This window comes from Penaeus vannamei, chromosome 5 (genome assembly GCF_042767895.1).
Source record: "Penaeus vannamei isolate JL-2024 chromosome 5, ASM4276789v1, whole genome shotgun sequence".
Taxonomy (NCBI): Eukaryota; Metazoa; Arthropoda; class Malacostraca; order Decapoda; family Penaeidae; genus Penaeus; species Penaeus vannamei.
Window position 1 is genome coordinate 27655363 of NC_091553.1, and position 13867 is coordinate 27669229.

The following is a 13867-nucleotide window of genomic DNA, read 5'->3' on the forward strand; positions in this document are numbered from 1 at the left end:
AACAGTCCATCCCTCAGGGTCCTCTTGAGGGGTAAGGGCTAAGCAACAAAACATGGGAATACCGTGCCCATGGTTCCCTCCGGCCGTTCAGGACTGGCACAAAGCCATCCTTTCATCCTATCAGCACGGCTCTTACACATTATAGAAGGGGTTGGAGAAGGGACGGAAACGAAAGAGCTGGAAGGAGAAAAGACCATGCAAAATTAGTTGAGTCGAGGGCTGAGACCCTAAGCAGGGGAGATCCTTGCATTGGGGGAGAAAATGAAGTAAACAGGGCTGTATGCTTTTCCGTGGCAGCATTTCTGTCGTTCTCTAAACATCAGGTGATACAGAAAACGGATATAAGTAATAAAATTGGACCATACACTATCATAAATAGATGAATATTAGCGCGTAGGATCAAAGTCTGACGATTATAAAATTCTCGGTGTTACTTTCATCCTTATTGCACTGTATAAAACAATATACAATAAATACATTACCAAGCCAGTAATGTAACATTCAACAAATGTATAACTTCAGAAAATGCATTGAACCTGTAAATTTGATTTATTTAAAAAGGATTAGGCTATTCATAGTCGACATAATGTAGGGCTGAAGATTTAAAGTCACTCTGTGGGAGTGTGGTTCTGCCTTTGGTGATGTCCGGCTAGAAGACCAGCTGAAGTGACCGGATGAAATTTCCGCCGCGATGACGTTCGGTCTGCCACAGCATACTTGAGCCTTTTTTTTTTTTTTTTTTTTTACGCCGACAAGGAATTGTTGCGCTACGCTTTCACATGACTCCGCCCCTATTTATGGGGGCGGAGTGCTATATAAACAACTGCACCTGGCTGATGAGCGTGCGGAGCACCTCTGCTGTTAATGAGGATATTATTGCTGTATGTACTAGCTTAAAAGTATTTACGCGCGCGCGCGTGCGTGTGTGTGTGTGCATATATATACATACATACATACTTACATAAATATATATATAATATATATATATGTATATATATACATTTATATATACATATTAAACACACACACACACACACACACACACACACACACACACACACATATATATATATATATATATATATATATATATATATGTATATATATATATATATATATATATATATATATAATATATCTGTACGTAGATGTACACTTACACCTATACACATATATATGTACGTATATGTACACACACATATACACACACACATACACACACACACACATATATATATATATATATATATATATATATATATATATATATATATATATATATATATATATGTGTGTGTGTGTGTGTGTGTGTGTGTGTGTGTGTGTGTGTGTGTGTGTGTGTGTGTACATATATGTACACACATTTTTACTAGATCGTCCTGCTCTAGCAACAGAAATATAGTATTGAAAATATACACTACTACCATAGATAACAATATAGAGCTAAGTTCAGAATTACCTTTCGTATGCCTACGCTTTTAATTCATTTCGATATGCCATGTAAGGTAACAATAGTTCCCGTTTTTCTTTTATCATTTATGCTTTAGTATTGGGCATATTCTGGTATCTTTATTTACAGAATTTGTTCGAATAAAAGAATATTACGAAAATTTATATTAGGTTCTACATAATCATTTTACTCACTATGTATGTATAATTGAGTATGCACACGTAAACTTTTATATCCTTTAAATGCAGTCAGTATCAATTAATGAATAGTGTCATTTTCAAAATATTCAAAGAAGTGTAACCTTCGAAACCGATGTCGATAGACGAAGGAAAAAGTATGATGAGAGGCTTTTAGGGCCCGCGCATTTTCAACTGATTTCGAGTTTTCCGTCGTTTGATTTGTAGTTTTAAGATGCTTCCCTCTCTCCCTTCCTCTCTTCCTCCCCCCTTCCCTTCTTCCCTCCCTCCCCCCCTCCCCCCTTCCCTCTCTCCCAGTCGTGGTGTATCTCTCGTAGAGGTAGGACGTCATTATAGGACTGTCCTCAGGCGTGTGCTCCCCCGAATCCTGTGTTTACCCGCCTCTATCTGGACCTCGGACAGGGAGCGGGTCACCTCCTCCCAAGGTATCTGCATGGCTAGTGTTGCTAGTGGAAGTGGATCCCATAAGAGGGTAAGAAGTGATGGAAGCGTAGACATGAGTGACGAGAATGGATGCGAGCGGGAGAAGAGGAAGAAGAACGACGGAAAGGAAGCAGCAGCCCAGAATGTTGCCGGTGTGAATGGCAGGAAGCGAACGCTATTTCCACAGGACTGTTTCTTGGAAATTTTAAGGTGGGCCATGCAACTGGGCCGGGACCACGCAGATTTCGAGCCACTGATGAAGGAAGGAAGAGGGAGGCCGTATCTCACGGTGCGGGCAGGCCAGACGGTGCAGACCCTGACGACTCAGGGATACAAGGGGACAGTGATGACTGTCCCAAAGGCTGGGGGAAAGTTCACTAAGATGATAATTTTCCGATATCCAACGATATTAGAACCGGACTTCCAACTGGACGACGAGAGATTTGTGTGGGTAAAGAGGCACACGTCCAGGGGCGAGGAGCAGAGTCAGCTGGTTGCCCTTGTGAAAGGGGAAGTGTCAGAGAAGGTGTTTATCTCTGGAGCAGGGTACAGAAGGGTGGCACCGTATGTGGAGCCGCCAGCCATGTGCCTCAAGTGCTGCAGATGGGGACACAAGTCGTGGGCATGTCAGCAGGACGCCCGATGCAGGTTCTGCGGCAGGACACATGACTCAAGGATCTGCCGGGTCTGCCTTGCTGCTGCAACTGCGGAGGCCGCCACTATGCCGGGTCTCTTGCATGCAGGGCGAGACCACAAGTAAAGATTGCTTCGGTGGTCCCCAAGGAAGGAGTTGCAGAAAATAGAAAAGGGCCGGTCACCACGCGGCCAGAGGTGCCGAGGGAGGCGACAGCTGCAGTCCCCAATGCCTGGGTGCAGGGCCTATCGCGGGTTGTGCCAATGCCTGTCCTTCCCAAATAAACAGACACACACGGGTCGCCTACGGTACCTCACAGCCCATCTGTGAATGTGCGTACGACCTTTTCTTTTACAGACCATTAACTCTGTATTTTATGTTTTTATCTGATAGTACACCTATTTTTTGGATGAGAACTGTGAGCCCACACAGGGACTTGCAAGATAAAGGTGAGGATAACCTACGTTACCACATCCTTTTGAGATGTAATATTTTGACAATAAACTTGCCAAAGTCAAAGTCCCTCTCTCCCTTCTTCCCTCTCTCCCTCCCTCCCTCCCTCCCTTCTTCCCTCCCTCTGTCTCTCTCTTTCTCTTTCTCTCTAAAACCATCAAAATTGTGGAGGGAATGACACCTTTCAGGTATGCTGTCTTCAATTCACTCACCCCATTTTGCGCCAACTTCCGGATGGGGGCACGGGGCACGCGCTTCCCGCGAGCAGCCGCGTTGTCGGTACTGCGCGGCCGCTCACATGAGCAGTGAGTGCGCCGAAAATATCGCACAGGGTAACCAACTCCCTAGGAAATGTGTCAATTGTAGACTTAAGCATAATGCAAACTCTCCATTATGTGCATACTATCCGAACGATAGAAAACAAATTGCTACAGAAACAACAGGCTGTTCGGCCTCCTCGCAACCCATTTAATTTCCTCGCCTTAACGATGAGGCAGGATTCCCCCAGCTTGCGAGGATAAATGTGGAGAGGTATGGTGAACGAAAACAGTCGATCTCTCCAGCCTTACTATCGGCATCAGCTGCTCCAGCGCCAACGTCAAGGTCTGATTCAGCCCTTCAGTGCCAGTTTCAGTTCCTGCTCCAGCGGCAGCTTCAAGGTCTGTCTCAGCTCCTGCTACCTTGACATCGTATTCAGAACCTGCTTTGACATCGACATCGCTTTCGACATCTACAACACATGTTTCAGCACATACAGCAGTTCTGGTTTCTGTACCTGCTTCAGTGCCAGCGTCAACCCATACACCACAGGAAAGACAGGACCTACTGCAAGTGTTGATGCAGAAGATGGAACAGATGATGCTCGTGGCGCAGCAGCAATTTGCTCAACAACAATTCCAGGGAAAAAATGGTTTTCATTGCTCTTTGGACAACGGTTCACCACTCTACAACCTGTATTACACCTTGAAAATCATCAGCTCACAACTGATGACCCACAGTGACTGAGTGTACCACAATGGGACATTAAGATTTATGGAAACACTGTTCATTTTTTGTAAAATCATATATGTGTTTTTTTCAGTTATTAAATAGTTAACCAATAAGGCGAGCACTAAGGTGCAGCATGTACATTTAATGTGTGACTCTGGCTCTTAAGTCAATATAAGTTCAGCCAGATTGGTTAGATGCTTAGACATCTTTCCTTGCTAATTACAGGGCATGTAAACTGCTCTGTATTTTTTTTTTTTTTTCTTTTTTTTTCAAATCAGATCAAATGTCTTTCTATCTGTCTTTCTCTTACCCCTCCCTCCCCTTCTCCCCCTCGCTCTATGCCTCTTAGTGTTCACCTTTCTTTGCTGAATAACAAAATGACAATTTTACTCGACAGCTGTACTGCTGACTCCAGGATTGCTTCGTATGTGCAGCCGCAACTTTTGACCTTTTATAAAACAAGAGTTTCCTCGTTATTTTGTCACCTATGTGAAATATAGACATGGCGGCTTTGTGTATATATTTCTTCTCCACAGAGTTCTTATATCTTCTGCAGAACTCATATTTAAAAGAGTTTACCCATCACTATGTTTTCAGTTTAATTACCGTCGAGTATCTGCAAGTTTGATAAATACCTCCGCTAAGGAGGTTATTATCAAGTTGGTTAGTTTGTTCGTTCGTTGGTTAGCAGGATAACTCAGAAAGCTATGAATAGATTTTTATGATTTTTTTTTTACCAGAGGTGCAGTTGCGAGCAGATGATGAATATGGAAGAGATAAAATCCATGAGGACCACACTTCAAAGTAACAGTGTCGCAGAGAACTGAAGGGGGAATGCAAGCAGGGTGGAGTGGGTGGAGACGTGTTGCTGGATGTATTTACGAAGGGGGGATACCTATAAGAATGAAAGTGCGTTTACAAGAAGGTAGTTGCATCAGCAGTGATGTATGGCTTGGAGGCGATGGCACTGACAAAGAGACGAGTGGCGGAGCTGGGGGTGGCATAGTTCAGGATGTTGCAATTTTTGTTGGGGGTGAACTGGATTGACAAGAATAAAAACGAGTATGTTAGAGAATTAGTGAAAGTAAGACTTGAAATAAAGCGAGAGAGGTGACATTGCGATGCTTAGGCATGTAAAGAGGAATGATGCTGTGTATACTTGGAAGAAGGATGCTGAGAAAGGAGCCGCCAGGCGGAATGGAAAGAGGAAGACCAAAGAGGAGGTTTATATGATGTGATGAAAGAAGACATGCAGACACTGCGTTGGTTGGTTGGTTAATGTGGCTACAAAACAAAAGAAATGGGCTATACATCAAAGGTCATATAGCACTATAGAAAGGTGAAGTAGTGAAAAGGGTAAAGCGGCAAAGTTAATTGACAATTAAATGTGCTACGCGTCAAAAATCATGCAGCAGTTTAGGGTGGTAAGTTATTGAAAGGGGTGAAGAGGGGTGAGGGTTGAGACTGTGAGTAAATGGGTTAAAGTAGTGATTACCAAAAGGGTGATTAGATCAAACTTGTCAAAGGAAAAAGTGTAGGATTCACTAAGGATGTCCATGGGGGTAAGGGAGGGATCAGCAAAAGGAGAAAGGAGGGGATAAGTGTGAGTTTCAGGAGATATCAGGAGGGGGTGGATTCAGGGAAGGCAGGTAGCTGGTGGAACAGAAAAATGCAGAGGACGACGAAATGGAGACGGATGATCCCCAGAAAAAAGATTTTTCATCGTCGTCGTAGTCGTTCGCATCATTATCGTCACTGTCGTCGTCGTCGTTGTCATTGATTGGTTGGTTGCAGAGTGAGAAAGTGGGAAAGCAAGAAGAGAGAGTGAGTGAAAATGAGTGATATATACATACATACATATATATATGTAGAAAGAGAGAGAGGGAGTGAGTATGAGTGAGTGAGTGAGTGAGTTTGAATATGAGTATGATTGTGAGTGAGAGTGTGTGTGTGCAAGTGAGTGACTGTGAGTGTGAGAGTAAGTGAATAGGCCTAAGCAAGAGTAAGAGAATGGGAGTGGTAGTGGGTGATAATAAGAAAGAGAGAGATTGAGAATGAGAATGAGAAAGAGTCTGGTTAAATGAAAAACTTTGAACGTGATAAACAGTTTATTCCTTGGACTCTATTCACAAAATAATGTATTAAACTGCATTTGCTCTCAAGCAAAGGCTTCTTCAAATCAGATCAACCTCTTTAGATCTCATAACTGAGTCTTGTCCACTGGTATTATAATATCACATGCTGCCAGACTGACTAGGCTCATGATGCCTTGCAAGAATTTTCTGTGATGCTGTGAAAAATGACACACTAGAGTACAAATCAGGGTGACTGGTTCCAGATGTTCCCTTTATGAATGAAAAGTTGCACTGATTTCCTGTTTACTTGTTAAAGCACCAGTTCTAGTTGTTTAGGACTATTTACGGGCATATATTTTCTACTGCCAGAGAGGACTTCACAGGACAAGTGCAACTTTGATGTGCATAAAGGCATAGGTATCTGATAAAGAAACAACAGCATTTCACTTGCAGAAAAATATTTAAATATCCCCCAGAACATAGGACACTATTCTAATGGAAAGAACACATAATTCTAGTGTGACATTTTAAATACAACCTAAGTACACATTGGAATGTTTCTTTTTTGATAAAAACTGGGAAGCTGAACCCTTACTTATTGTTGAGAGAGTTGCCATATAGATTATTAGGTAGATGGTAAAGTTAAGAAATACTAATTATATCTCTGGAATATGTTACCTTCACTATTATCTCTCAGCTATAAGGAGAATGCTCATTTTCTTCTTCAGAGAGGCTAGAAGAACCTCTTACAGTGAGGGATCTAACCTAGCTGAAATACCCCCTACATAACCCCATATAACTGACAAGAGATTATAAAAATAAGGAATGATAATTGTTGCTAAAAAGCTAGATATAGCTGAACGAATGGAATAACCAAAGCAATATAGAAAAAGGATGTATTTAGTAAATCTAGATTTCCTACCCACTAAGAATGAGATGTCTGACTGCCATAGAGCAGGTTCAGCTATTATGGTATGGAAGACCAAACATGAAACATGATCTGTAAACAAAGCAGAAGATACACACATAATGCGGCACATTTTTCACTGAACTAAAACCTGGGCCGTATGCAATGCATATCCATCAACTTTGCTGATCCAATTAAAAGGAAAAAGCAGCCTTAACGATGGTGTGGCAAAACTCTCTTTTTATAAAAGTAACAAAAGGGAAGGTAACAGCAACCATAATTTTTACAATCTTCCATCAGGTTTTTCGAGGTACTATGATGTGAGTATCAGCAAAATTAAGCCTTGTTAATGTATCTACAAGTCTGATTTTCCATGATGTGAATAGCAAAATATGACTTGTGATTGTTCTTACAAAAGCACAGAACAGACAATTCTCATTTTTGCTGATCATTTCACAGTATGGACTGCCTGGTAACTTTCAGCATATCCTTCATCAGGGATCATGTTTTGAAGAGAGGTAAGTATGTACTGATATTTTTTTCTCTCTCTCTCTTCACTGCAGACACATCTGTACAAGTTTATTGTTCATAGTCTAGGTCTTATGAAATGCACAAAAAATGACCCCAAGGAATGTTGTTTGTGCTGGCCATCCTTAATTACAATGTACATTGACCTAAACATTCAGCACAACAAATTTACCCCCAGTTTTAACACTGGCTATACATATTACCCAAGTCTTTAACACAGCATTATACTGGCTATACACAGTTTTCGACCTATTTTGCCAGCCTTGCCTGGAAGTTTTGGCTGATACACATTGAGCTTTCAGAAAACAATGAATTCTAGATACGTGGTAGATATTAGGATACCCTATATTCCATCTGGGCTAACATACAGCAAATACAACATGGAAATAATTACTCTTTGGAATGTACACACTGCCAACCTGGCTACTTGGAATTTGTTAAAATTACACTATCTAAAATTAAAACCTATAAGTGATATAAAACATATATAAAAGAATTAGGTAAATCGGTAAGACTGAAAAAGTACAGCTTTGCTGCACTGACACCACCCGAGACAGCCCGCACGAAAATGCATTTTGGAGGACGAGCAGCCTCTCTCCCCTTGAGGCTGCTCCCTTCCCTACGCAGAGGGCAGTAAAGGCCACAGGAATGTGCAACCAGTCACGACTTACATTCATATGTAAAAATAGCCATTCAAGTCAAAACATATTAAACTTTTTACATCACATATTCTTTCACTCTCTACCGTATATAAAAATTTACTATCATAGCTTATTATGAATACTGATCCACTGACCTTGCACATCAATACATGCTAAGCAGCATCTGCCAAGGGGTTATAGAGGGTGCATCTATCACACAGAGTGCGAGCTCCCACCAGTGCTGTGTACCAGTAGCCGGAAGACAGTGTGCATGGGTGTATGAGTGTTCTATGTACAAGTCCCAGACCCACAGCATACAATTTACACATCGTAATAACACTAAGGGTCATGTACCAGTGGTGGTGTGTATAAAGGAAGGAATGCCTTAATCACAGGGAAAGACGCTAATTGCGGCTTGCAGAAGTATGACAATCCTGCTCATCCAAAACGAGAGCCTAATGGTCACACCACTGAACTATATGAAACCTAGAAAAGCTAGCTGGATAAAAGCTCTTAGAAGAATATTATGTCCTGGTTGGTATCAGGATCTTTAATACGCTGACCAGGGCGTGTGCTGGATCCCACACCTGAACCTTCCTGTGATCCCTCTGGCGTGGTGTTGGCACGAGTGGTGGGCACGGAAGGTTTACTGGTCAACTTTGGGTAGGTATTGGTTCGGGTGGCGCGAGCCCCCTGGGCGGTGGTGGTGGCAGTGGGAGCGGGTGCCCCAGGACTGACAGCTGAAGACCCATTCTGTAGCGTGGCAGGGGACGACCCTGTGCGTTGGTGGGATGGACCTGGTGAGGGCTCAAGGGATGGTGGAGGAGAAGCCAGGCGCTGGTACCCCACAGTTATACGGGAACCTTTGCCCTCATTGGGCCCCTGGCTTAGTTTCAGAGGCAGCATCTGCTGCACTCCCCCACTGGCCCCAGGGCTGATGTGAGACCGGTGGTGGTCAAGGCGGTCCTGATTGGGCGAGGATGCACCGCCACCACCGCTGCTTGACGAGGAGCCTGTGCTGCTGCTGCTTCCCAGTTTGGCAAGCTTCATTGGGAGCTGCTGTTTAACTGATATAGATGCCTTCTGCTGGTTTGCTGCTGATATGAGGTGTGTGGGTAAAGACTGGTTGGAGTCACGCTTGATGAGGTTGGCAATTGAAGCAGTGGAGTTGCGATGCTTGTGATCGGTACGAGGGCGAGTGGGGGCTGCTGTACTTGTAGGTGAACTATGTGGAGATCCCTGAGTCATCTGTCCGCCATCACCTGCACTACCACTTACATTTCCTGTAAGATATAATGTCCAAGTGCATTATGGAACCATTTAATAACTATTCTTCTGAAGAAGAATACCAAAGGCATAGCAGATAGTTTCCTTTACTTCTCATCTAACAAGCAGGTGGATATTATACTCGATAAGAACAAAAAAAAGGCAAAAATCAAAAGACTTGAGATTAAAAGACCTGCATACCTGCAAGGTGTTCCTCATGTACCGCGTGGGTTGGTGGCGTTGTTGTGAGAACTGTTAGAGTTGGACTTAGGATGATACCCTGAGCCTTGAGAGCCTCTAGTTTGCGATATAACAATTCGCGCTGCTGCTGGACGTCTTGCTGCTCACTGCGAAGGTGTTCCTGGAGAGAAAGAGTTGGGGTCACTTTCAAAGAGTAAAATTTGTATTTTTTGCCAGGCTTTTTTGATAAGAATATAATTTTTTTTCCCCTACTTTACCCAAATTTTCTGATAGACTAAAATATTAACCCTTATCTTGCTTCTTTTCAAGATGGTCTTCACAAATAAAAGATGAATCTTACAACCTTGTTCTTAGAATATCTGGTGATGATAGGCATTCACATATATGAACAGTCACATATGTTAACGCAGTGCTGACGGGAAAATGGTGGGTTCCCTTTGGCAATGCTTGGTTAAGTGATTCTGCGCATAGATGGCTCTGCCAGTGCTTATCCACAAATGAGTCAATTAGTAAATCATGTGAGCTCGCTTTTCCTTGAATAAGTAGGAAAATGCTTTTTTTTTTTACTAATGCTATCAATATTGACACTGTTATTATTGTTATAAACATTATAATTACTACATTGTTACTGATATTACTAACAGCAGTATTAAATACTAGAAAATATTATCGAAAATCAAGGAACAGGGTAAACTTCACGTAGTTGGCTCATTGGTGTCATAGTATTTGTGGAGCCATCTATATGTAAAACAATTACTAAATTAAACACACCATGGCTGTGGCATGTACACAGATGCCACCCCTGGCAGCAAGTGGTTAACAACTAAACATAGAGACAGGAAATTTTTCTTATTTCATTTTGCTTTTCTGATAGACTAAAATATCAATCCTTATCTTTCAACATGGTCATCACAAATAAAAGATAAATCTTATGTCATTGTTCTTAAAATATCTGGCAATGACGAGCATTTATACATATTAACAGAAAAACAAGTAGACAAAGAAAAAAGAAACACAATTAACAGAAAAACAAGTAGACAAAGAAAAAAGAAACACAATGATGAATGAGTAAAAGTTAACTTTGATAAAGTTTTGGGTCTTTTAGCATTTCTTTAGCTACATGAAAGACAACCTGCAAGCTCTGAACTAACCTCCTTTTTCTGAAGCTCAATTTTCTTTTCTGCAATCCACTTCTCCTGGGCATCCCTTTCCTTCATCCACTGGGCCCTTTCATGGCTAATCTGCTCTTGTATATTCCGAAGTTCTTCCAACTTCTGAGAGTGTCGGAATCGTCCATCAACTGAGGCCCCACCAACAACCAACTTGGACCTCAACCTATGGGAAATATTTAAAATATTGTGAATAATTATACAAAAACTTCAGGTCTTCTTATTTAAAAAAATTATTCAAAATAAGAATTCAATTTCGTTGTATAAAAAAAAATATATATATATAAGTATTGTTGATTAGTCTATCAAACACAAAACCATAATACAGTATCAGTCATCCTGTTTACATTTAAAACTAAATTTGTCTGCAATGTAGTTGAGTCAAGCTTAAAATTGCAATGTAGAATCAACTAAACTGTAAAATTAAAATAATGAACTTTTCAGGAATGTAGATTAATCAGTCAGAACAGAATTTATTACAGTGCATGCTAAATAAATTCAACTACAGCTTAATCAGTCAAACAGAAACATTCAACAGCAGCATACACCTACATATCGAATTGGGTTAAATGATGTTGACTAAGCACCAACGAAGTCTGTAGCCAATATATAAGCTTGGCTGCTACAGCCTGATGTTGCTGTTGACTGGATGAGTCACCAGATAGTGTGGACACAATGCTCAAGTTGTCTTGTGAGGAACGAACTGCAAGCGTGCTGCCAGATGGACGACGGTTCTTAAGGCTCTCTATTATATCACTTTCACCTGTGCCTGTTGAGGTCAGCGACATGCGGCTGTCCTTCTTCTTCTTCCCTCCGGACTCTGAAAATTTACAAAGGTAAGAAAAAATTGTAATAAATGCCATCATTTATACTTTGAGGTAGCTTTTCTACAGATATGAATGACTATGGTCTGTTTAGAATGGAACAGATTAAGATATATATCATATCAAATTAAAAAAGGAAAGAAATGAAAGTTTCTTTTCAGGGACACTAGCAGTCGTTTTACTCAATACTTAATACTTCCGAAATTGCCTATCATATTTCTTCAAAAAATACAATATTCATAGATATGATAATAGAGCACAATTTATGAAAAACAAATGAGATAAGTAACAGTAATTTAACAAAAAGGTACTGAGGCATTATAATTGGCTGATCTACCTGAGGTTATACTATGAAGTTTTTCTTTAACCAAATCCAACATCTAATGATGATAACCATAAATTTATATACACTAATAATGCTTTAAAACATTAAAAATCTATCATAATAATAACAATAGACTAATAAAAAAAAAACAAATTATATTCTTTAAAATTTCAAATAATACAATATCTAGAAGCACTCAGTGAGCACATACCTCTGCCAAGGCAATAGGGTCACTGGTACAATAAAAATATTTACTTGCATTAAAATCACTTCATTCTCAAGTACACTGGTAACATCCATGTTTCCCTATCTCACAATGCTAATGAATCCTTTAAAAAAATCCTGGATCCAGATCCCCCCCCCCCACACACACACACACAAAAACAACAATAATTTAATAAATTTGTGAGCTAATCTGCTAACCAACTAACAAACAACCTAACCACACTACCAACAACATAACCTTCATGGCAGTAATAATGAAAGCAATAAGATTTGAGAAACCCAAAATGAGGACAAAACCAAAGCAAAATAAACACCATAGAGAACTCACGTTTCTGAGGATGTCCTGAGGCATCTTTGTTGGGGTTATCGAAGCCTCCAAATGTTTCTGCTCTCTTAGGAAGGCTGGGCGACACATAGGCGTCACTCTGATGTTCCCCCACAGAACTCACTGAGCGAGCAAGGTTAGAACCCCAGCCACAAGCCCCACTCACTAATCTTAGGGCTTCCTGTGAATGAATCAGTTAAGGTGTGAGTGTCTCGGGTAAAGAAAAGACTTCCTTTTATGGAAAGATTACAATGAGCAAGAACTTTCCCAGAGTCTTAAGATGATATTACACTAAAATGTTTTTCCTAATTCATAATTACTAATAGAGATACTGTGTATCTATAAGAAACACTTTTTTAATATCTATGTAGCTGTAAAATGAAAAGTAGAATATCTTTTGATTAGGTACTATCCAATGTTAACCATTAAACCTGATTGAAATCCCACATTCCTTGTTTACAGTTTCTTGGCCACTAACCATGAGTGAATTTATTTGCAAGTCTCGAGCAGCATTGTGATCTAAATGGTGCTCATCAAGAAGTGCTCGGTACTGTGGAGTGGGAGGGAATTCATCATTGCCTAACAACTCCAGCAGTTCTGTCACTGCATTCATCTTGTCTTCACATATTCTTGCCAAATCCTTGTCTTTGTGCTGCAGAATACCTGAAAGGATCATGCATCATCATTAGAATGTGTACTGTATATACTAAGAGAGTGAATTTTTTACCACACAAACAAGTATGAGTGGCATAACATCACAAAACACACATGCACAGTGCATATACAAGAATAGAAATAGAATGGTGCATACTTGTTATAAAGATACAGAATATACAAATATAGTCATTTTGTAAAAAAAAAAATAAATAAAATTCAACTTGTTCAATGAAGAATTTATAAAGTGTATGTCTGGCCTTGTGTGTAACTAAATTGGATTAATGACAAATTTTTACCTAGAATTTCCCGGATCTTTTCAGAATTGGCTTCCTGCAACTTTGAATTCTCGCTGGAGTTATCGCCCATGTCCTCTTCATCTGGACACTGATCAATGGCTTCTCTGTGATGCAATAAATAAACAAATAAATAAATAAGCAAGTAAATAAATGTAAAAAACGAAGAATAAAAAGTAAAAAGGGTTATTTAACAAAATATTAATTTCTCACAAGTTTATGTTCTTGAGAATCCTAACAAATGCAGGACATAACTCTTGACAATATTTGACTGAATGAGAGAA

The 13867-nt window shown here is 40.4% G+C and overlaps 1 protein-coding gene across 14 annotated transcripts in view; it reads right to left on the reverse strand.

Moving 5' to 3' along the window:
* Positions 1 to 6236: 6236 nt before the first annotated feature.
* The window catches only part of cyst (rho guanine nucleotide exchange factor 18 cysts), a 676181-nt gene continuing 668550 nt past the window's right edge, over positions 6237 to 13867 (reverse strand). For all 14 annotated transcript variants that reach the window (XM_070122010.1, XM_070122015.1, XM_070122012.1 and 11 more), the window contains 7 exons: positions 13587 to 13690; positions 13112 to 13296; positions 12637 to 12814; positions 11487 to 11754; positions 10917 to 11100; positions 9766 to 9925; positions 6237 to 9581 (listed from right to left, as the gene is read on the reverse strand). In XM_070122010.1, the coding sequence (XP_069978111.1) occupies positions 8812 to 9581; positions 9766 to 9925; positions 10917 to 11100; positions 11487 to 11754; positions 12637 to 12814; positions 13112 to 13296; positions 13587 to 13690 (1849 nt within the window). In that variant the 3' untranslated portion in view covers positions 6237 to 8811. The remainder of the gene's footprint in view (positions 9582 to 9765; positions 9926 to 10916; positions 11101 to 11486; positions 11755 to 12636; positions 12815 to 13111; positions 13297 to 13586; positions 13691 to 13867) is intronic.